Raw genomic sequence first — 23,596 nt, 5'->3', positions numbered from 1 at the left:
AGTTCTCTGTTACTTTAAAGAGCCAGCAGTCTGAAGGTGCTCTTGATTCCTCCTGACCTAGGTAATTCAGCCAGTTCTTCTCAGGTTGATGGTTGCAGTTGTTGATCAGTAATCTGTCATGGGAAGACCATGCAGTCACCAAATGTGATGTACAGGTTACTCTGAAGCTGTCATCTCAGAACAGAACAGGAAATTCTTTATGCTGCAATTTTAAGTACAACAGGAAAGCAAAAATTCTGCTTCTCAGTGTGTCCCCATTTCTGCCTTGCCATAAAGCCTTCTGAAAAGGCAGCTCTGTAGCACTACAAAAAGCCTGAGGGCACTAGAGGAAAATCTAAGATCATGGGAACGCTTCTTAGCATATGCATGAACTCCAGTTGCCCTCTGCCCAGTAACACAGGTTTCGTTCCCCTCTACCTCCTACAGCACAGTTCCACCCTCCTTGGGTTTTACTTAGCAAGGAGCCTGTTTCCTCAGCCATGGGAGGATATAATGCCCTTCAGACACGTGGGCAGGATGTAAGTCTTGTCCTTAGGGGACATGAAGAAACACTTACGTGCCCAAAAGCGTAACATTTTCTTCCTAACCATATTAATTTTTCCAATAACAGGCACTATTTTTCCCTCCAATCTTTGCCTCACCCTCCTGGGACATCAAAGCTACCGTGGTGCTAGTGCTGCTACAAATATTAAAGGCTTCAAATGTTTTTAAGGTCATGAAGCAGGGCTGGATAAAGGAAACAGGTATTAATAAGGAGATATTGGTGCCATAACCACCTTTTCAAGGGACTGACTTCACAAGTTGAGAATACAAAGTCGTCAGATTAAATGGCAATGTCTGCTTCGTGACCTTATGCAAAACCCACATCATTCTCTCTAGAGTACGAACCACTGAAGGCCTGCTGACCTTCACATACTGCTCTCAATGCACTATTTAACTATACAGAAAAACCAACAAGCCCATCTTGTTCATTTAATCTGCTTCAGACGAGATCAGCTCAAACAAGAGTTCATTATACTACAGCAATGTAGTAAAGGCTAAACTGCTACCAAAATAACTGGTGAGGGAAGACAATTAGGATAACGTTAACAGGAGCACCCTGTTAACAAGGAGACATAGACTTAGGTATTACCCTGAAGGTAGCTGGACAATGAAGGTGGCATTTGGATACTGCTAAATATACCACAGTTAGGTACTGCGTTCTGGCCCTTGAGACAAGTGGCTCATACTGGCTGCATCCGTACTGTGTAATGTTTCAACTGTGAAGCCCCGGTGGACCAAAGACTATTTTTTTGTGTTTCGTCCAGTTGAAAATCTCTAAAATACCATGGGAGCTACAGCTCATTGTGTTTTCTATAGGAGAAAGCCAAACACATGTGCTGTATATCCTAAGGAAGGTACCTCAAGTGTATAAAGGGTAGGCATCCTGTGGTGGCACAGACGCATGTGGTATAGTACTGGAGGACAGTAGACAGTGGAAGCAGCCTAACCTGTTGCAGTTGTCTTCCCCTGGTTTTTGGGAGTACTCCCTGACACGCTCCATCCAGCAAGTTGTGTAGAGGTGCTGTCTTCAAGTGTTAGTTGAAACACACCCAGCTTAACCCAGGCACTGCCTTCGAGTGCCAATGTCTCAGCCCAAAGCAACACCACTGCGACTTGCTGGTAGAGCTAGATTTTTCTGTTTAGGCCAACGATTTCAAAGGATGTTTCTACCTCCTAGATGAAACTTCCTCTTCCCACCCACCCCCACTCTGTGAACATTTCAAGGAGACAGTCAATGTTGAAATGATCAACAAAATTACCCATGACACAGCCTCTCCCATGAGAGAGAAAATCCTTAAGATAAAATGAAACAGTGATTATATCATCTGAGGCAGAGCTACACTAAGCCTTATCTGCGAGTCATCAATGAGGCTGACACTTAGGAATTCAAGGGAGACACAGCACATTGCTTCACTCCAAAATGCACAGCAATCCCTTTCTCAGCAGATCCAAGAAAAAGCGCGCAACTGAATCCAACTCTCTCCACAATGATCTTTCCCAGCTCATCAAGAGCTGCAAGCAAGGAAGCCTTGTCACACTAGCGGTAACAGCTTTATCCCTCCCCAAGAGGATCAGGCTTCACACCATCTCAAGCCCCTCACTTCTCCAACACCAGACTTCTTTCTTGAATGACACGAACACATCCACTTCATCTACAACAGCATCATGAGCAGCTGATGTTTTCTTCTGACACTAGACCATGTAAGGGCAGCATGCAGTCAGCCAACCTCTTTATGGGCTATCCCTCTAAATAACTGCACCCCAAAGCTACGTTCTAGCTAAGAAATACAAATGACACCTTTATCATTTGGACTAACCCCCTTGACTCTTTCTCTGATTCCCTCAGAAAGTTAGTAACTGTCATCTCTGTTTCAAGTGATAATACACTTGATCTGTCAAATTGACAAGCTAATAAAAAACAGTTCTCCAAGGACCTAGATTGTATCTTTGAAGGAATCGTCTGAACATCACTGAAAAGTATTGCAACAAAGAACTACGCAGCTCCAGTTTGTTGTTTTTTTCCCTCCTTTCATTGGAACATATACAGAAAAATCATTAGGTAATGACAGCCTATATTGAAAGAAAGTCCTCTAGAAAGATAAAACTTGTACATTGCAAAACTCATTACCGGGAATAAACACTGAAGATTTAGTGCTACATCAACAATTGCAAAATATACATCTTCAGTATCCCAGAATAAACACCCATCTCCCCCCCAGCAAAATTTGACGATTTTTGGATTCCACGTACTTGCATCCCAGCACCCTCATGGGTACTGCAGGAGTGAAACCAGACAGCCAGTACACCACCTAATGAACTTAAACAGTGAAATCCAGAGGGCAGAAACACCAATTACCATCACGTTTTAAAAATATAAGGACATCATAATCTTTTTGGCTTCTCAGTCGCAATGCTGAAAGGAACTCCACAAAATATTTTCAAAAGAAAATTACTAGATATTAAAACACCCCCACAAACTGACTGGAAATATAAGTGTCTATCCCCGACTCTCTGCTACCTTGCAGAGGTGCCAACTGCTTGTACCTGCTCTATGAGGCTTAGTCATCTAATCCTTCCCAACGTCCTCCCCAGCCAACCCCAAGCTTTGCTGTTGCTAATTACACTTTTAAATTGGACAAGTGATTGAGGCAAAATAATTCAGAGCATTTTTTTCCAGCTTGTACTTGGCTTTAACTTTGCTGCTTCAGTTACAGACCTGAAGCATATCTCATGGGCCCCAAAACCTTGTCCATTTTTTCTAGTTGTTCAAGTTTGGCGTTTTGAATTTGGCAGTTTTTTGCAATGGTTCTTTCAGCCGAGTCAGCCACCCCTCCCCACCATCAGGCATGACTGCAGGGACAGAAATAAGCAGCAGAGAGGTAAAGTGTGTAAGAGTAGAGAGGGGGGTGTATCAGCTGGTACCAAACCCAATGACATGGTTATTAAAAACACAATCTAGATGATACTACTGCCTTTACAAACTTTGCTGATTGTTTAGCCTTGGACTGTCATGGAAAATTACACAGTTTTCTACTAAATGGTTTCTGGCTTCAGAACTGGGTAACTGTAGCCCTCAGCGTGCTTTGATAAGTAATTTGCAAGAAGACTTCTTTGAGCTCTTTAAGTTTGGATGTGCATTCATAAATCCACTTCACTGCCTGTACAACGCAGGGCACAAACACTTCTTTGTGCTCACTTATCTCTTGTGAGATCTGCTGAGCAAGCATGGATATTTTTTACAGACATAATTCAGGGACTGACTTGTGACAACTGGCCTTTGTTTCCTCCCTTGCTCCTGGTTGCTCAATTCTGCCTAGGGACCTCAGTCCTCTGCAACTCCAAGAGAACCCTGCACATCCCTCTCTAGCGGCCAGATGCACGGCAAAGTGGAGATGGACAGCTTACACCTTTCACAGCATGCTGGGCTCATTACTGGCAAAATCACTGCTAATCTAAGGCTAAAGGATCTGGACATATGTTTGAATTTCAAGTTTTTTACTTTTGTAGGAGTTGCACTGCCTTGCTGTAGCACCCTTGGACTGGAAGGACCTGTTTCATTAAGTAAGGGGGCTGAGACTGCAGAGAAAATAGAGTTTTTTTTTTCTTCTTCCACAAGCCTGTATCAAACCTGGAGTGTTCAAAACCTGTATCTAGTGATTACAATTCATCCCACTTCATGAAATTACCACAAGTACCTCTTGCACTACTCAAGGCTGAGCTTATGGAAGAATTAAATTGCCTCTTATATGTAAGAAGGTTGATGCTTGCAGGTAAAAACTAGGATTATTGGTAGAGTGGTCTGTTAAAGTTTGAATTCTGGCAGCTTGTGCAGCACACCGATCTGCAATGAATAGAAATCTCTAGCTCCTAGATTGCTTCACATTCCCTTGACCTTTCCAAATGCAAATATTCCCTGAGACATTTAGGATGAAAAGCCATGGATCAGCAAAAATTGCAGATCTGAGCACTAGTATCAACTTGACGCTGTGCTTTACATAACAAGGCATACTTAAAAATAATGCTATGTTCTGTTGCTCAATTACAGAAAACACTATGTAGTACTTTTGCACACCTCATTAACACCTCAAGTGCTCAGCTCTTAAGAAGAGCGTTGAGATTGTGCATCTATTATTGGAACAAAGTCACTTACACGATTCATAACACTGAGGAGAGATATCAGTTGCTAAAATAATAGCAAATGACATGAGGTTTTCCTTAATAGCATTAGAGTTCAGCTAAGCAACAGTAAACGAACATATGGGTATTACAGGAACCTTGCAAGTGCTGTCTGGGTGAGGGTCATATCAATGTGTTTCTTTTAATCTTGCTTTTCTTTAGTGTTTTGATAGAAAAGGGGATTAAATATACTCGTTTCTGAAATATGCTACCGGCTAGAATATGGAAAACACGACTGTAGCCCAAGAACAGTTACTGAGGGCTAATTCCTGCACTGGTGAAAATCAGCATCATTCCACATACACGATTACTTTGGTGGGCTCTGAGGTCTTCTGAAGGCTAGATCACTTTATTTAGGTGTCAACTACACCATGATCCTCAATTATAGGCACCTGGGTTTGAAATATGCAATACAGAAAAGGCAATGCATTAAACAGGGCAGAAGCAAGGGAAACTTACACTCCTGTTGCTGTCTTTTCCTGCACGTAAACTGGCAACCAAAGGATGTCGCTAGGCTAACTGTAGAACTATTTGTAAAGGATGTTTCCCAAACCCTCACACTTGTGAGTTTTCAAAAAATGGGTAAAAAAAAAATCAGCAAATCAAAAAGTGGGACAAAAGACACATGATTTCATTTATCCTGAAGCATACCAAAAATCCTTGCAAAACGACACAGTCAAGTTTTTCATTTAACACTGTAGTAAATTACAGAATGAGAGGGTATTTTAAACAGGAAAATGTTATTTGTAAGATTTAAATAAATTATTTTTCTGACTGTTGTTCTAAAGCTCATTAATATTTCTATCATTTTCTGAAATGACACTAATTTATTTGGTGTTTTAGTTGACCAAGATTTATACTTTGGAGAAAAAATGTGATTTCACCTATTTTTTTTCCAGCACCAGAAATGAAACAAACACTATTTTCAGGCTTTTTCACTCCAAATAGGAAAAAACAAGAAGTAAATCAATAAACCATACCGTTGTGAATGTGAAGTGAAGGGGACAGGGACAGGACTTTTAAATATTCCAGTGCAGGCACAGTTCCATTTAAATTTACACAGTAATTTTCATTACATGTAAAGAATTTCATGGTGAAGGGATGGCCAGACCATTGTTTAGCACTGACTTCTATTACAGCTAGAGGGTTCTGCAACCTGAATTCACTTCATCGGCAAGCACTGCACCACCACCTCACCGTATTTTTAAATTCTTCAGTTTTGTTTTCTGTGGAGATTTTCAGTGCTGAATTAACAGGGACAGATTAAGCAAGAAAAGACTGGCACTACTTTGTAAATTTTGCCTATACTCACCATATGGAGAAAGCATATCAGGTATTTCAGAACAATGTAATTGTGTTCTGGAAGTCCTTGAATGATTTGTTTACATCTGGTGACACGTAAACTGCTCTCCACACCTGCAATGTCAAAGTCAGTCTTAATTTAACTCAAAAACATCAAAATATTAACAAGAAATAACCCCTTATTTATATCTGCTGGAATTTAGATATTCATCTGTAAAACTGACAACAAAATTCAGCCCTACTAACCTCCATGACCACAGCAACAGTTAGGGTTATCCCTTTGAATGTCCCTGTTATATTTTGTATTATTATATATCTGGCTAAGACTAACTTCCAGAGTATTTTCTCAATTCAGTGAAATAGCCAAAATAATTCCTTTGCTAGAGAGGACTTTCAAAGGTCTTGATTTGAATCTCATTATCTCTCCACGCACTGAATCCAGACGTCTACTTTTTATGCCCTGACTTTATTCTTGCTGAGACACAGTCCTGCCCAAAATGTTCTTTTGGCATTCTGCTAACTTTAAAAACACCTTTCTGATTCTGCAGCAAACTCTTCTGACTTTGGGAAAAAATTATGAGATGGCCACTTGGGTAGGTAAGAATTTTCTAGAGATGAACCTAAGCAGGTTCGTTAACTCATTTCTATAGATGGGCAAAACTAGAACTGGACCCCAAACTCCACGCATCACTTAGACAGTCTGGGTGAGAATTACACTAACACTGCACTATATTTCAAATGCTGTACCAAATGACTTTTTTTTTTTTTTTTGCTGGAATATTGAAATGATTTTAATACCGGAAGTTTAACACCGATTTGGAGAAAAGTCTGATGATTACAATCACGCCTGATCTAACCAGCCCATCGTGCTGATGTTTTTTCTGCATTTGTTGCAATTCCCTCTCCCTCTCCTTGACACAGCTAAAGTCACGCATAACTATGTGTGCATGCACAAAATTCCAGCATGTTAAATGCTCCCTTAAGCTCTGAATTAAACACACGAAGCTATACTGCGGTGACCTGTGTTGACGTTTTTCCTACGGCAAAGCTACCAGTTCCTGTAAGATACAATAATCCGAGTCCCAAGAATTCTTCTGTCAGCCTTCTGCAGAGTAAATAATAAGTGTAGCAATACTGAGTAAACGAACACTTGTTAGGGGTTTTCATGACCAAAGAAGTAGTTCTTTGACAATTACAAGTGTCAAGGTTTTATTAATTTTTTCAGTCAGTCACTCAGCTACTTTATTTCACAGCTCCCATCAATAACTTTAAAAAAATGTTTCAGATGAGACACTAAAGAGAAAAGTTTCACCAGCATTTCAAAGTACTGTAAAGCAGAGATACTGTATTTCTGGGTTTGCAGGTTAAGAGATGCAACAGATACAACACACGCTGCTCTGGTGTCTTCCAGAAGACAGCATGAGAATTTTCAAATCATCCCAAGACAGCTGTCTGCGATCACACCTCTTCAAGGCTCCCTTCTGCACTGTATTCACAGAGAACATGCCTTTGCCGCAGTCCAGCTTGGCTCTCAAGCTTAAGATCTTTTAAAATCAGGGTACCACCACAGCATCAAGAAAAGATAGTGGACATCACACTACATAACACGAAAGCCCAAGGAGAAACGATCTTACACTCCACTTTTCAACATATTTTTTCAACATCTAAAATGTCAGTAAACAAAAATAACATGGAATGAATGTTTCACAGGTCTTTTCCAAGCAAAACCTCCCAGTTTTCCTTGGACAATGCGCCTTTCTCAGGTCCTTTTCCAACTTGTTCTCATTTTTCACGTAGCTGAAGTATCTGAAGTACTAGCTGAAGTAGTATCACGTCCAGAAAGTCAGCACAAGATTAATACAGTAAAAATTAGCATTTGTACATCCTTTTTGCAGATTTCCCCCATTCTTTCCAGTTCTGAGTGACTATCCTTAGTCCCTCAATTTCTACCACCTTCCTGTGAATACACTGTTTTTCTCAATGCCCTGAGATATTTAGTATGTGGACAAATGAATCCTTGATTTGGAAGGTGGTGATCTACAGATTTGCAAATAGCAAAACTGTACAAAACTTCAGAGGATTCTGAACATGACCTGATTAAGTTTTATAATGGAAATACAGGCATAAAGTTAACGATATGGAGTAGTATGTGCAAATGCTAGTGATGGGCACAGTATAAGAATTTTACCTAGAATACAGTATATCTAGGCAAAGTAAACTTGCTGCACTTCTACACTTTACAAACATGTTGCCATTGAGACTTATCCTCAACCTGAATTACTTTATTGACCTACCCCAATAGCACCAGTCATGATAGTGAGGATAACCGACACTTTGCAACAGCATCAGCCCATGGTTGCCAGAGGTATGCCAACAGATTGTTGGAAGCCATACTCCATTATAACACATATAATTTCCTCAAAAAGCAGGTTTTGGAAAAATGTGTGCTTGTGACTTGGTATTGGAAGTGCCACTGGTTCCCTGCTAGATTGACTATAGCCTGGATGGCAAAATACCAGTCTCCACAAGTACTTGGTACTAAACCTCAGGTATTCTGGGATCTCAGATATTCAACCCCCATCTGTTAGGAAGTTGCCTTGCCAGCATTGTAAACTTCTAACCCCTGACAAAGGCCACAAAGTTTTATAATTCTTAGTTTCATATTGCGCCAGATCTTTAGGTAATCAATGTCTTATCTTCTCATGGCTTTAGATCCTTTCTTCCCCAAGATGTTATCCCATGGGAACAGGTCAAATAAAAACAATTCCTTTCCCAGAAAAAAAAAAAGGATACAAACGACCGGCTAGATTTTGTTCCCACAGTTCTGCCAATGCTGCTGCTAAAACTAAAGCTGCTTTGACGTAACTTGTATCACTGAGACTGACTCAATGCTGTGCCATGACATAAAAATGGAGCCCTGAGAGTAAGAAGTCCGATCCAATTCTTAGTAATACAGTACGGTATATAGATAAATCAGTAAACCTTACAAAAAGCAGAGAGGGTCCTGGTAACCCTGACCACCTTGGCTCTAGGAGGTTATCCATTTGTGGCTGCAGTGAAGTGCCAGTAATATTATATACCCACAACTGTGTCATGATTAGCAAACAGCAGTGATTAGGAGTTAGCCAGGTCCAGTTCAACTTGCTGTATAAATTTTTCTAGAACTTATTTATACTTACTGGTGATTCCGAGGATATGATCGTAACAATCAAACGTTAGTAATGGCTGAGGGAGTTCCCTAAGGAAAGTCTTTAGGATAACAGCAGGAATATGGATATCATGATAATCATCGAAATTCACAGACTTGCCTAAAAGGAGAAAAAAAAGAAAAAAAGGTGTTCAATCATATGTTTTACTGTTTCTTTAAACTACTGCTTCAAAACTGTGACACACTACATTTTGAACAGAAAATGTCTTGACTTCCTGCTGCTGGTAACTCCTGGCATTTTCTTTTTGTGTTTTTTCATAGTGCTTTATTAATCTTGCTGTAAGAGATTCTCCCCATAAAAGCATTTCATAAAATGACTTCACGGGGAAGTCAGTGACTTTCAAAATTACTTCAATACATTTCATAAATTATTAGGTAAGAATATATAACTTTGCCATAACCATGGAAAAACACCAGAGGCAAAATGACACAAAGACATTGTACTTCGTAACTACAGGAACTCAAAGTGCATAGAGGCAATACAAATGTTTATGAAAAAAACAGACCATTTTTGGCTCAAACCTTATCATTCATTAGCTGCTACAGATTTTGTAAGCTCTGGTCTGACAGCAATCGAAGACTGGCTATTCAGTAAGCATTAACTGCCTGTTGCCATCTTCCAGGTTTCTGTAATAGCGCTCTTAGTATGATATTTTATCTTACAAATGGTTTTATGATTAACTAATTATAAGAACGCTAGCATTTCTACTTCACCAACAAAACCAAGATCAACAAAGCCCTCACATTGTTACCAGCAATGGTATGATGACAGCTTACCCTGATTGTAGAGTTTCTGAACATCTTTGATAGTCTGGATGCTGGCTGACCTTCTGAAGAGTCCCTCTACGTGTAGTCCTAAAAAAACAATTAATGGAGGTCTCAGCTCTAAAAGCTCTCACTCTCTTGTTTTTCTCTACAGGTTCAGTAGAACACAGAAAAGAGGCAGAAGGTTTGGGAAGAAATCCACTCAATATGCTCTTTTTTAAAAAAAATAAAATCCTTGAGAATAGAACATACAATCAAATAATGTTGCAACATCGCCTACAGGACTTTCTTTAACGTGCCTCACAGAAATACTACCATCTTTCCTTAAGCGTTTTAGAGTGTCTTGCCAACTATAATTTTTCTTTAAAAGTAGCTTTCAGTTGTGCCTAATGACATAGAAGCAGGAGACTTAGATTCACCAGGCTGCTTATGTACCCACTCTCAATGGGCGTATCTGCAAACTGAGCCCCAAACCACGCCTGCAAATCTGCTATTCTCTTTTTAAATGCCTTAAACCTTTAGCAAGCTAAAAATGATATTTGCCAAGATGCCCCAAGCTCCCTCTTCTGTCAGTGGGTGAGACAGGTCCTCTAGGCTGGGGAATGTTTGATAGGATCTTTGGATGGAGGAGCCTATTTGTTACCATTGGAGGGATAGTGGCCTCCCCAGCTTAAAGGCAGTTTTGGGCAGACCACTGCTCCTTTCACCTCTCTCTGGAAGTCAGTGGGACTTAAGACTCTGCCTGCCCGTGGTATTTTGAAATACCCGATTCCAGGCTGGAGGCACTTCTGAAATATTTATTATAAATCTCCTGAAGTGTATTGACCTAATTTGCTTTCACATCTTGGACTAACTGAAATCTGAGTTCAGCTACAGAGGAAAAACTTCAATAAAATGCATCCCATCAAGGATCTAATTTGTGCCACAGCTTTCAAGGTAAGTTATTTATCTGAATTATTATGCAAAACAGGATGGGGACAAGAAGTGTTACTTTTCTTGAGACCTGTGGTACTTCTTGCTTTTGAGTTTGGTAAAATCATCGTGTCCCTCTCTCTTTCCTTCTCTCCGGTTTGTGCTGTTCCTTCCGCCCAGCAGGTAATGCAATTTGGCTCACATGTAGTCTCAACTGGAGATTCCTACTGGAAGCACAGCAATCTAAAATATTAACCTATGCTGGTCTGACAAAACATAAAATTGCTGACATTTTGACAGACCACCCACTGACTTGGCAGCACTGCTGCATGTTTTCTTTATGCAAGTGTGAAAGAGCAGATTGACTTTTTTATTTTTTCCTGCTCATCTTTCAGCAGGTAAATAGCCAGACTGAAATCAAAGTTTGCATATTTCAACTAAAGTACACGTGCATCTATTTGCATGATCAAGAATCTTTATGGTGTTCTAAAAAAATTTTTGGTCATACATTAATGAAAGATACTCTGTCACTCTTGTAAATTCACCCAGGTTGCATGCATATTTTACACATGAAAAACTAGTAAACTAATACGAAATTCCTTAATGAACCCATTCCTCACAGAATAGCATTTAGTATTGTTCACACAAATTTAGATCAGTATACTAAAAGAACTGATAATGTACTACTGAAGTAAATTTTCACAGACGTGTTTTAGAGACTTTTGCAAAGAACTCCAAGTTCTACTTAATTCTAGATTTAGAGGCTCCTTCCAAGTTACTTCCTCAGCATTTATGCCCTTGCTTTTTAAATTACAGGTTGAATATTAAAACTTTAGCCCATGCACTCAGTTCTGGAAGGAGCGTATCTCAAACTACAATATATAAGAAGGACATGTGTGTTTACTAAAGGAACCAAACGGACAATAATTATGATCTATTTGACCACTTGCTTTATTCCCGATCAGATCACGTTTCAGTGGAATAAAGTTACGGCAAATGACATCACTGCAGTAAAACTGTTCCATTAGATTTACAGCACAGCCTGTCTAAAGACATGGTTTTGGAAGTGGCAGCTGTGAACAGCTAGCTCATCAAGGCATTGCCCTCAGCAAATAAGAAATACAATAATTTCCTGAGAGTTTGTAGAATTTTATGCTGGCTGTCAGTGGACTGGAGGATTTCTGTAGAAAAAAATCTTTCAGAAAACGGACATCATAAACGCTTGCAATTCGGTTTGCAGGAATTGGTTTAATAGTTAATACTTTAATCTGATGTGAATCTCACTGTATAAACTACAATGTAATAAATATCAATTTTTAACATGTTTATGCCTTTATTGGCTAAGCTTTCAAGTGTCTAATTAAAGACATTAATCTGTAGCATAGACAGCAGCTGTACTTGTCTGGCCCTGCATCCCGTCAACGTTGCTGTAATGGCACATAACACTAAGCTCTTGCTGGATATGGTGTTTTTTTGAGGGGGAAAACCAACTTTTATCCTCATCTGCAGAAATCTGGGATATGAGTGACATCCATTCTTCATCCAGAATTCATTTTCCAGGTCAGCTGAAACAGTATCAATATACAGCAATTTGTTTGATCACAGGTGGCAACCAGCCAACTACCTTCTTACATTTGTGGGCGACCTATCCAAATGACATGACACTAATTAAATGTAGGTTAGTGCAATTCTTAGGAAGAAAGAAAAAGCTATATTCTCCTTCTAAAGTAAGAGAACCCCAACAGCAAAAGAACCACATCTTTTTTGCATAAATATAATATATATAATAGCAATTTTTAAATAAAGCACGGGTCATAACTTTGGCCTATTGGTAAACAGAAAGATGAATCAATGGGAATTATGCTATTGAAGGGGCAAAACAATGAGCCTGGGTACAAAGACAGCCCTTTTGCAATATATTTTTCTGACTTCTGTGATGTATATGAACTGAGCAGGACACTTTTTTAGAAGTCTGTAAGTCTATTAATTGCTCTCAGTGCCTTCTGTGTTTAGGCAGGGCAGGGGAAAGCCACCTGAACACATGATTTGAACAATGGTGTTTCCCATGTCACATAACCTGAACAGCATAGGCATATGCCCCCATCTAGGGTCTCATAAGGGATGGGAAGGAGGAAAAGGACCTGAAGCCTCTCCTTCGTTATTCCACTGTGATGGAAAATACATGGCCTTATACACAATCAGGAAATACTTTCTCCAAACCTATCTCTTCCATTTCAGACACTAGGGGGAAAAAACCACCAGTTCTTGGAACTACCATAATTAAGCTAACACATGGTGCCCACACTAAAATAAAATTAATCGCTGTATCTTCTTTTTGCAGACAAAATACATGACAGAGTAACCAGAGTTATGGGATGAGGAAACAAAATGGCCTGAAGACAATCCTGGTCATTGCAGCTCAAAGAATTCATTTTTTGTCCTTTTAAGAAAATAATTTTGAAGTAGCCTAATTAATTCCTGTTAACAGTGTTCTTCAATCAAATCCCATTTACAGCATGACTCATGTCAGCTGCCTCTTTAAAGAGAAATGTATTTTTTTTGTGTCCATGTTGAGCTATTTTGACATTAATAGTGTGGGTAACCCAGTCCATAGAAAATACCAACGCTGGAGCAGAAGTGCTTACCGGAACACTGCTAGGGGATGACTGACATGAGCAGCTAGCCTGGGCTTTCCAGTTCTGATAAACACGCAGCTGCACGTCACTCACATATTTTAGCAACGCTGCAGAGCCTCTGTTGAGATAACTCATCAGAAGCTGCTCCCTGCCCCTCACCAAAAAAATAGAGATAGATACAGACAGATACAGAGATCAGTGGAATTTTGCTACCCTGCACTAAGCTCTCCAGACCAAAAAGAGCAAAATTCTGTTTTAAATATTAAGTGATATACAGAAAAAACGTAGTGAAGTGACTAGTGAAGGAGCCATCTGTATTCAATGAAAAGTGATTCTGCGATTGAGAACTTAACCGAGTAATTATTTAAATGTCAGTAATCATAAATGAAAACAGGCAGGCACTTCATTCCACATTGAAATAAGATGGCTTTTACCACAGTAGACAAAATTTCACAGTGCAATGACACAACTGTGTCACACTCCGAATTAATAAACTGTTGCTAAAAATACTTAACCTCCTTCTACCCCCCCGATCAGTTGTCCCACTGGAAAGACACAGAAAATCAAAACTGATAAAGATAAATTAAAGCAACACATGCTGTCACATTGCTGCAAACTTGTCAAAGAGAGAGAGATGAGAAAATTACATTCTTTTTCTTTCAATCATCCTTGATTTGAGGGTTGCTGGCATCAAAAACCTTTGTTAATTTGTCTGCTTTCAGAAGAGAAATAGCAAAGAGTGAGCATCTGAATTCCTTCTGTCCCAAATTGAGTTTGGAAATGTTTCTTTTGGCTGGGGTCCTGCCAAGTCTCGGGAAGTGTCCAGCCTGATTTGGAAGCGGTTTTCATTCTCATTAATACAACTGATTTAGACATCTTCTTGCAGATTACCTAATTCTAGTAAGATTCTTTTTTTTTAAAAAATTAGAACTAATTTATTTCTAATATGTGGGCTGATGAGTTTATAGCATATTTCAATTGTCCATCTTCAGTGTAACACCTTAAATGCCCAAAGTAGTAGCAACTGTGCATTTTTATGCTTAAGACGAATGCGAAATTTATTTTTTTTAAAGCTAGAATACAGTACAAGTTTGAGGAGGAGACTGCACAGCCTTCCTTTCCCTTGTACTCTGTGCAATGAATATTGAACGAGTGAGCATGTCGTCTGCAGTTTGTAAAGATCATTTGCACTGCAAAACGGTGCACAGCAGCTCAAGGGCAGAGGGGAAGAGAAGGGACAGTTCCAGCCCTACCGAAAGGCTGAGCAGTAGCAGCAGCAAGGGCGTAGAACTGTGCATCCTCCACAGAACGCACAGCGTATTTGTGTCCTTGCGGTTTTGAATGGCACAGTCTCTAGCCTTTGGATTTATGAATGAATATTCTCAGTTTACACTTGGCACCTCTGAACATAATTTATTTGCAATGCCTGAGCACCAAAAACACAAACTGTGCTTATTACAAGGTTCATTTTTATTTGATGGCACAAGAACCAGTCTTGGGATTTATCTCGTCTCCATGAACCCTAGGTAAAAACACTCACACGAAGACAAAAGAGCCAAGAACTCAGAAATGTTTATATGGCCAATGTCAAGCTTTCTCAGTGTTGCATTTTTAAAAGATATTTGATTGATCACCAGAAGTGGAGGCCAGGAGGCAAACTCACTAAGCTGCAGCAATCCAAACATATTCGGAATGCATAACCATCCATCTCCACCCATTCTGACTATCACCACCAGGATGTATTCATTCACATTAAAAAATGGAACCAAAACTTTCTCCATCAGCAAGATTTGTTGTGCTTCATGGAAAGGATGAGAAGGAAAGATTAATCACTGTTTACCACTGCTTCTGCTATTGAACAGATAAAGGACAGCTTTAGTTGTCACTATAATCATACCATAGGACATTTATTACTTTATCATTAAACTTCTATAGCACGGTTATTACCATTTCATTTAGAAGTCTTGGTCATCACCCAGGACTCTCCTGTGGTACCACAAGACAACATCGAACAAAAACTTTGTTCTGCAAAGCTCTTCCAGTCAACAAAAGAGATGAGGTAGGACAGAAAGACTCAGCAATGGGGCTAGTGCGAGATAATGTTCCTATAGGGGACAGTTATCTTTTCTGCTTTATAATTCTGTAGTGTGATTCCTTCACTGTGAGTTTATTGTTCCATCATTTCTGAGCTGCTGCTGATCTTACATGGTCTCTTTAGTAATCAGTGCTCTATGCAATTTTTTTGTTGCTGTTCCCTTATTTGGCCATTCCTGGCAACGCAAATATTATCAAATTTGGGGAATTTTAGTAATAATACCAGCAGGCTAGCTTTGGTTTTAAATTATTTAAAATATGGACAAACGTGTAACGTATCCCTCTGAGGATACTCTCTAAAACATAAAATACATTAAAAATAATTACCCTACCTATGTATTTGAAATTGGTATTTTGCATAAGACCAGTACAAACGACAGCGTATTAATATTTGAGATAGGCTTGAGGAACACTCCTGCTCTTTGTAACCTGACATCTGTGTGCAGGTCTGAACAGTGCAGTTTATATCCACCTTTATAATGAATCAAATACAAGCTCCCTTAAAAGCTGTTTTCTGACCTCCCGTTGTTGTGGGGTTTGCAAACAAAATATGGATTTTGCCATGCAGTTTTATTTTTAATGTATATCTGTTAGTACACTCGAAGTGTGGGTCAGAGTTTAAAAACTAAGAGATCACGGTGAATTCCACCAACATTGACCTAAACAAACACCAAAACCACCAGGCACATACCACATAGCTTTTAATTTATCACGATACCTTATATCTAATTTATCACGATATCTTATATCCAGTCTGTAACCTGCTTTTCTAGAAAAAAAGACATGTAAGAGACATGAAAAGGAACTTCTGCTGTGACATCTTAGTAGGGTTTAAAAGCAGAAATGTATTTCTGAATCCTCAAGCCTACAACGGATAAAACTGCCTCAGAGGCCGGGCAGCTCTGAAGGCCCAGCTGAGCATTATGGAAGCCATAGACACAAAGATGCATCCTCCATAGCACGGCATTACTTATATCCCTGGTTACCAAAACAGTTGGTTAGAAGTGACAGTCCCCATTTACATTCTCACTTCAGCACAAAATAGGTTGCTGAGGACACGTGGGGACATATTAACCAGAGAATGAAAATTACTACACCCTGTGGCATAAGTTGGGCTTCTTGGAGAAAAGGGCCTGTGAGCAAAGCATCAAGATCATTACCGCCGAAGGAATGACAGCAGGTTAGAAACACTTATGAATTGTTCTGACAAGAGAGTGAATATTTAATTGTGCTCGGTAATTTCTCGCAGCATAGCAGAGATAAGGTAGTACACAAAAAAAAGGTCTTCTTTAGTGCAAGTGCAAGTCAAGCCTTGCATTTATAGACTAGGCAGATGAGCATGTTGTGGTTTTGAGGCTGAGCATAGAAAAAAATGTCCTCTGGTTTGCTGGTCACTATGAAGATGTGAAGTTTGCAAGGGCACGTAGCAATAGGACGAGGGGCAATGGCTTTAAACTAGAGCAGGGTGGGTTTAGATTAGACATTAGGAAGAAGTCCTTTACGATGACGGTGGTGAGACACTGGCACAGGTTGCCCAGAGAGGTGGTGGAGGCCCTGTCCCTGGAGACATTCAAGGCCAGGCTTGATGAGGGTCTGAGCAACCTGATCTAGTTGAAGATGTCCCTGCTTACTGCAGGGGGCTTGGACTAGATGACCTTTAAAGGTCCCTTCCAACCCAACAGATTCGATGATTCTATGTATTCACAAGTGTGCTACGTTAAACCTATCCTTCCTCTTTGGTCTAAATCATCAGTTGTGTTCAGGATCATACTGATACCTTGCTTCTGAAATTAAGAGCACTTCTCTAGTTCGGTCCAGAAGATGAACTCTGAGGCTTAGTCTTAATGAGCTGATGATTTTCTTAGATACTCAGAACTTATTTTAGGAAACAATTCTTCCCTGTGAAGGTCAGCAGAACTGAAATTAAGCATTTGTAAAATCCATTATTAAAAACTTTTAAGAACATTTTTCACTCTAAAGTGGAGCTAGAATGAAGGTGGTGAGATGCTTACTTTCTCACTCTTTGTTGAAAAAATAACCTGAAAACTATTACAGAAATTAAGAAACTTAGTTTATTGTGTTAATTGTAACATTGTCTGAGGCATCAGCCATAACAGTTCTCATTTATATAATGCAAACAGATGTAGAGGAATCTCTGCTTACGGTAGATTCCTTAGTCTGTGTTAAGGTGACTTACTAACCCGATCCAGTGAGAGTCACCTTGCTTAGAAACAGCTATCTAAATATGCAGTCAGATAAATATACAAGGAAGAAACCCGCACTCACTGTCATAATGTTAATTTGGCTGTTGGGAATGAGGACATGCTTGCTGCTGTCAGAGACCACTCACGTACAAGAAGGGGAGTTTTGGCTCATTTGTACAGATGAGGATGCTTCCACACTGGGGAGAACACTTCTGCAAACAGTGTTATCTGAAACCAAGGCAGAAAATTTAAACATCAAGGAGGAAAAATGTGACATGAAGCAATCTGTCAAAGGGACTGGAGACATTAAGATGAAAAAGGATGGGTGAACTTTAGAGGCTGAAAGTTTACTTAATTTGGTAGCATATTATTGCAGGCTGGTGCCTAGTTTGAATACCACCACAGCTCCTGCATCACATCTGTTCAGGAAATAAGAGCCTGACCAGCACAGAATGGACTTAACAGACGTCAGAGGGTCTCTGATGTTTCAAGAAATCTTAAACCTGTTGATGAAGTGTGACTTTGCAGAAGCTTTTGTGATCTAAGCCAGAGTTTCAGAAACTGATTTCAGGTACATAGATGTGAAAATGTAGCAATGGGAAGAAAGAGTGGAAATACTGCGCCTAAGGTGAAAAACAAAACCCACTCCCTGCTAATTCTGCAGGGCTGGGAACTATGCCAAAATCAATAGGGTAATGACAGTGAATTTTTGTCACTTCCGGAAGATGAACTGAAGCTCTCACTGTGCTCACGGCTGCGTCTGGAGTGCAAAGAACGCTGCCAGTCAGCCTCCCGGGGCTGTCAGCACAGGAACTGACACTCGCTGAAGCTGATGGCAGAATTGAGATATTCCCAATTTAGAGAAAGAGTTAAAATCATAGCAGACAGCAGGTACAACAGATACCTGCACACTTATAATCAAGTGCAAAAAAATGCATGTCTATCACCTACTGCTTAACAGCCTTGGCATGGCAGGTACTTGGCTTTCAGGCATCAGCTGGCTGAGAATGTCAGAAAACACTCTACCTGACAAGTCGTCTCTCCTTCAAAATCCGGTTTACGGAGATCGCCTTATGATAGGGATTATGACAGCTCTGAGCAAACCCGGGCTTGGTTGGAAAATATCAACGTTGACAGAGCCCATGCCCTTCCTTCCTGGGGACACAGAAGGACAGAGAGCTGGGGAAAAAATGAGATAGTCCAGCTAGCAAGTGCATGGGCTGGACTACGTATTGGTGGCCAGCATTACCATGCCACAGACTTGCGTAGATGCACAAAGTAGGACAAGGGCTTTGTTCGGAAGTATCATCACATTTCCTCAGAGACTATCCTTTACAAACTGTGCTGATACAGCACTGAACAGACGAATATTTAGCCAAAAAAAGACTAAGTTTGGAGAAAACCCAAGGATAATTACTGCTTTCAGAATAACAAACATTTCAACTAGGAGAAATTCTGCAATGACAAAGTTGAGCCAACCCTTTCTTTTGTCACAATCATGAGAGCTAAAACTTGCTATTTTTTCCCCGTACTGCGCAGTTAGTGTTGCTGCTTCAGAAAACTGCGGGTATCTGAGCTGGACTCAGCAATTGTTGAGAGAGAAGAATATGGGACTGGTGCAATAGTGATGAGAGAAAACACACAGAAAGAACAAAAGCAAGACAGGGAGGCGGTTTTGTGTCAGATCAGTGCAAGAATTACTAGTTACTGGGCACTAGCACAATATAAGCATGGCCATAAACCTCCTATTTCTTTAAAATCATTAAATAGGCCCAAGGAAGTGTCAGATATGCAAAGCCTTCCTCCCAAGCACAGCCAAAAGTTTAAATCAATTAACATTTTAGAGACTAAATTTTCACTCAATTTCTAAATAATAACAGCTGTACGAAGTAATGATGTTAGTGCACATTCATCCTCATTTTAGCTCTCAACTCCTGTGATTAGTGAGGAAGAGGTATTTGCCTGTTAAGGTAATCTAAATATATGTAAGGATGATTGTTTCATAACAATTTAAAAGACGAAAAAGTCTGGCTTTCATCTGCAGATGGGGCATGCACTGATACACTACACAAGCTCTAATTATCCACTTACAATTATAATTACAGGGATTGTTTCAAGCTGCCAGTCACTTGCCTTCAACATTCTTAGTAGTGAACTATTCACATTCCCTGGATCCAACCATAATATTTTATACAAGCTACACCTGCGAAGTTTTCATCATTAGCACCAGTCTGGAAATAGCACATATGAACAGCTTTATGGGCTTGCGTGGAAAACCTGAATTTGGACCAAGAGGCCTTCAATAAAGTCTATTAGGAACTCTTCATCTACTGCAGATCAGTAGATACCTTTAATGGCAGAACTGGCCCCGCTCCAGTACTTGTCCTTGGCTGCTGCAGGTATTTTGAAGATAAATCAGCAATTTCAAGAGGCGAGAAGCTAGCTGTTCTGTACACAAGCATCCCTACAGATGCTATGCTCCACTGCTTGCAAACTGTAAGCAGGTATCCACTGCAGTGGATATCCCTCTCATTCTACTATGCATATCATTAATCAGCTTCATTCAAGGTATGAAGCCCAAAGAAAAATAAAATGGGCAGTTTTTCATGCTGTTATTTACCATGGGGGAAGCTAAAATATGAAGGAGCATAGCCTGGCATGAAGTGTCTAGTCTGTCTTAATTTAAATCAGCGTGATCTTGCACTCATTTAAATGAAGCCATGATTTCTCTTGAGAATCGGCAATAAAGCTGAGAAGCAACATTTTTCTTGCCCCCCACCCTTGTCTTTGCAAATGTGAAGCCTATTCTGTACAAGTTTTTTAAAAGTTTGAAATTTCTCACTGAGGGTTCAAGTAAACTCAAAATCGGACCAAACCCTAGTGGCAATAGTTAAAAAGAACAGAGATCAATGATGCATACTATTTGAATACTGAAAGCAAAATTTACCTTGTTCAGAATGACAGCTCAAGGCCGCAAATTAAGAACTGGGAATATTGTGGGATATAGGTTGTGGGTGACTTTGTCTACAGAAGAATATAATTTAGTCAAAATTTATATTTTATATTATTTGTGCGCTGTCAACACGAATAGTTCTTTAAATGAGGAAACTGTCATGTAAAACTCATTTAGCAGCAACATAGAGATCTGAGTCTGGTTTCTGTTTAACAAAATTCATTTAACAAAATCCATGCTGATCCTCAAAATTTGTTCAAATATTAACCAAACTTAACGGTATGTTAAATGCCAATGCTGTTTCCTTTTAAAAAAAAAAAATAAATAACTGAACCAAACACATTCTGATTTTCTTCACTTGCCTGTTATTGACACACCTATTAAAAATTCACACCCTTCTTTCAGAGATCTTAGGAATCATTCCCAGTTCTGCCACTGTGTAATGTTGTGCCAGTCACATAACTGTGTTATGCTCTGTTTCTGTTCTGTCACCTGTAAAATAAATGTACCTAGGCTATAGATTTAGTACTTTAAGACTTAGCAAACATTTGTGAAACTCTGAGGTCTTGGAGCACAAAGGGCTATGGAAATGTTGCTGCGATTGCCTTAAAAACCAGGGATCAAAACATAAAATCACATTACACTGTGAAAAGGAATTTCAAGACTGCAGCCTTATCTCTGACTTTGTCCCTGCACACGCCTCTGTCCCTATGTAGGGAATACAGTGCACTTACCCTGCAGATAGCACCTGATATTTGGTCCTTTATGTTGGTCAGCCATGCACTGGGGAGCTCAGTGGTAGAGCCAGCAGTTCAGAGTTTACCCTCTCTTTGCCCTGTACATGAAGGCAATATAGGGAACTCAGAGTTGGACGCTCCCACTTTAAATATGGGTCTCTAATGTGTATCTCTATATAACGTAACTACAGATATGAACTGCAGACAAAGAGTCTGTAAATGCCAGCAAAAATATTTTGTGAAGGGAGGACTTCAGGCTTACTCCTGCAAAACACATTTTTTCCAATGAGTTTTTATAGTCACTGGTTCTATAAAAACAGAACTTCTCATTGATTCTTAGCGGGAGTCCTACTTAAAACCAACAATATGATACGGGCTGAAGATGTGTATTTCAAGACATCATCTCTCATTTGGTATTCCCTAATCAAATCCCAAGGGAAAAAAGTTTTTGGTTTCTTTCATGTTGGGACAATAATCTGATAATAAGTATTCCCTAACCAGCAAAGCTCTCAAGGCAGTGCCCAACTGCCACTGAAGTTTTCAGGATTTAAACACATCCTGTGTAGCTGTTAACTTTGCTGAATCAGGCACTGAGCATTATATAGTTTCACACTATCGTCCTTGTTCTGAAAGACACATCCTCTTTTGACACAAAACTCACCTTTTCTTTTTAGGTAGGATACAGTTTCCTTCATTACTGGGGGGATTAGTTCGCCTTTATTTTTGTCCTTGATACTGTTAAGGGAAAAAAAAAAAGGAAAAAGTAACAGCCTTTAAATGGCATTTATAGACAAAGAGTTAAAAAAAGACAGAACAGTCTCAGCAAAAGCCTGAGAGATAGCTCAGAGCATACGATAAAGTCCACAAAATAAAAGAGCCTGCACCAAACACAAGAGTCCTCCACAACTCTAACGGGCCCTGAATGAGCCATTGAAACAGGTGACTTGGATTTCTGTTCAAAGAGCCATTCCTAAATGCTTTCTTCTCACTAGAAAAGCTATATAACTGCAAGAGCACCGAGTAATAAAAAAGTGCTATTTACTATATTGATGCAGAGTCAAGGACAGAGGAGCAGAATGGTGACCCAGGCTAACTTTACTCCCACTTGAGATTTTTTTTTTGCTCCAGTTTCGTTTGCCTCGCTTGGCATGCCCCAGCAGGGCTGAGTTTAACCATGACACAGTGATGGCAATGGTGGTGGCTCTGACGGGATTCAGTTGGACACCGTCAGTGGAATGGGGTTTCAAGGCAGCTTAGAGGCAGGAGAGGAAGGAGTTTGCAGCAAATGCTTCATAATAAGTCTTGATCAAGGGATGCTGCAAGTTTAGGAGCCTTTTATCATGTAGATTTTTCTTTGTCATTTGCCTCTTTTTAAGCTACAGTGTATGTATAATTAAAAGGATATTGTACTATTTATTTTGAAGGCAAAGTGATGCAGTGAGATTATTAACACTCTGAATGATTCCCATGAAATGAGATTTCTTTCTCTTTCATGAGTGAACAGTTGAGGCAAAAAATCGAACATAGCATTTTCTTGATCTAGACAGCGCAGAAAATTCTGCAATTATCTTCCTTATTAAAAAAAAAAAAGTCTTTGGCAGTTTAAGAAGTATAACAAAAGAGATGGTCAGCATCTTCTGAGTATTCTGCTACGTTTTTATAACAATCAACAACAAAGTAAAGGACAGATCTCAGATTTTAAAGTAGACTTAATATATACGTATGTGTACAATTTCACATTTGATATTTAAAAGGTGATCAGCTTTACTGACAAACTCTAAAGTCCCAGCACAAAACAGCACAGAGATCTGTGACTGTATCCTGAGAGGCTGCAAATGCTACAACTTACCCACAGAAAATGGGATATTTTTATGCATGTGACACACCCCTAACCTACTGCTAGTAGCTGAGGTTGCACCTGCAAAGAAGAATGATTCTTAGAGTCTTTTTCTTTTCTAAGTACTGTGATTTCTTCTCTTTCTCTCTAGGCTTAATATAAAACAAGGGCTAATAACTGGAGTGTATTTGATACAACTTCTGTAACACTGTTGCATGGAAGAAGCAAT

The 23,596-nt window shown here is 39.6% G+C and overlaps 1 protein-coding gene across 7 annotated transcripts in view; it reads right to left on the bottom strand.

The window, feature by feature from the left end:
- ARHGAP8 (Rho GTPase activating protein 8) overlaps window positions 1-23,596 on the bottom strand; it is an 83,212-nt gene that overhangs the window by 4,755 nt on the left and 54,861 nt on the right. For all 7 annotated transcript variants that reach the window (XM_054202351.1, XM_054202323.1, XM_054202381.1 and 4 more), the window contains 4 exons: window positions 22,192-22,265; window positions 10,007-10,084; window positions 9,201-9,329; window positions 6,032-6,135 (listed from right to left, as the gene is read on the bottom strand). In XM_054202351.1, the coding sequence (XP_054058326.1) occupies window positions 6,032-6,135; window positions 9,201-9,329; window positions 10,007-10,084; window positions 22,192-22,265 (385 nt within the window). The remainder of the gene's footprint in view (window positions 1-6,031; window positions 6,136-9,200; window positions 9,330-10,006; window positions 10,085-22,191; window positions 22,266-23,596) is intronic.

Source organism: Rissa tridactyla, chromosome 1 (assembly GCF_028500815.1).
Source record: "Rissa tridactyla isolate bRisTri1 chromosome 1, bRisTri1.patW.cur.20221130, whole genome shotgun sequence".
NCBI classification, from domain to species: Eukaryota; Metazoa; Chordata; class Aves; order Charadriiformes; family Laridae; genus Rissa; species Rissa tridactyla.
The sequence above is the reverse complement of the archived record's forward strand: the minus strand, read 5'-3'. Positions and strand labels throughout refer to the sequence as shown.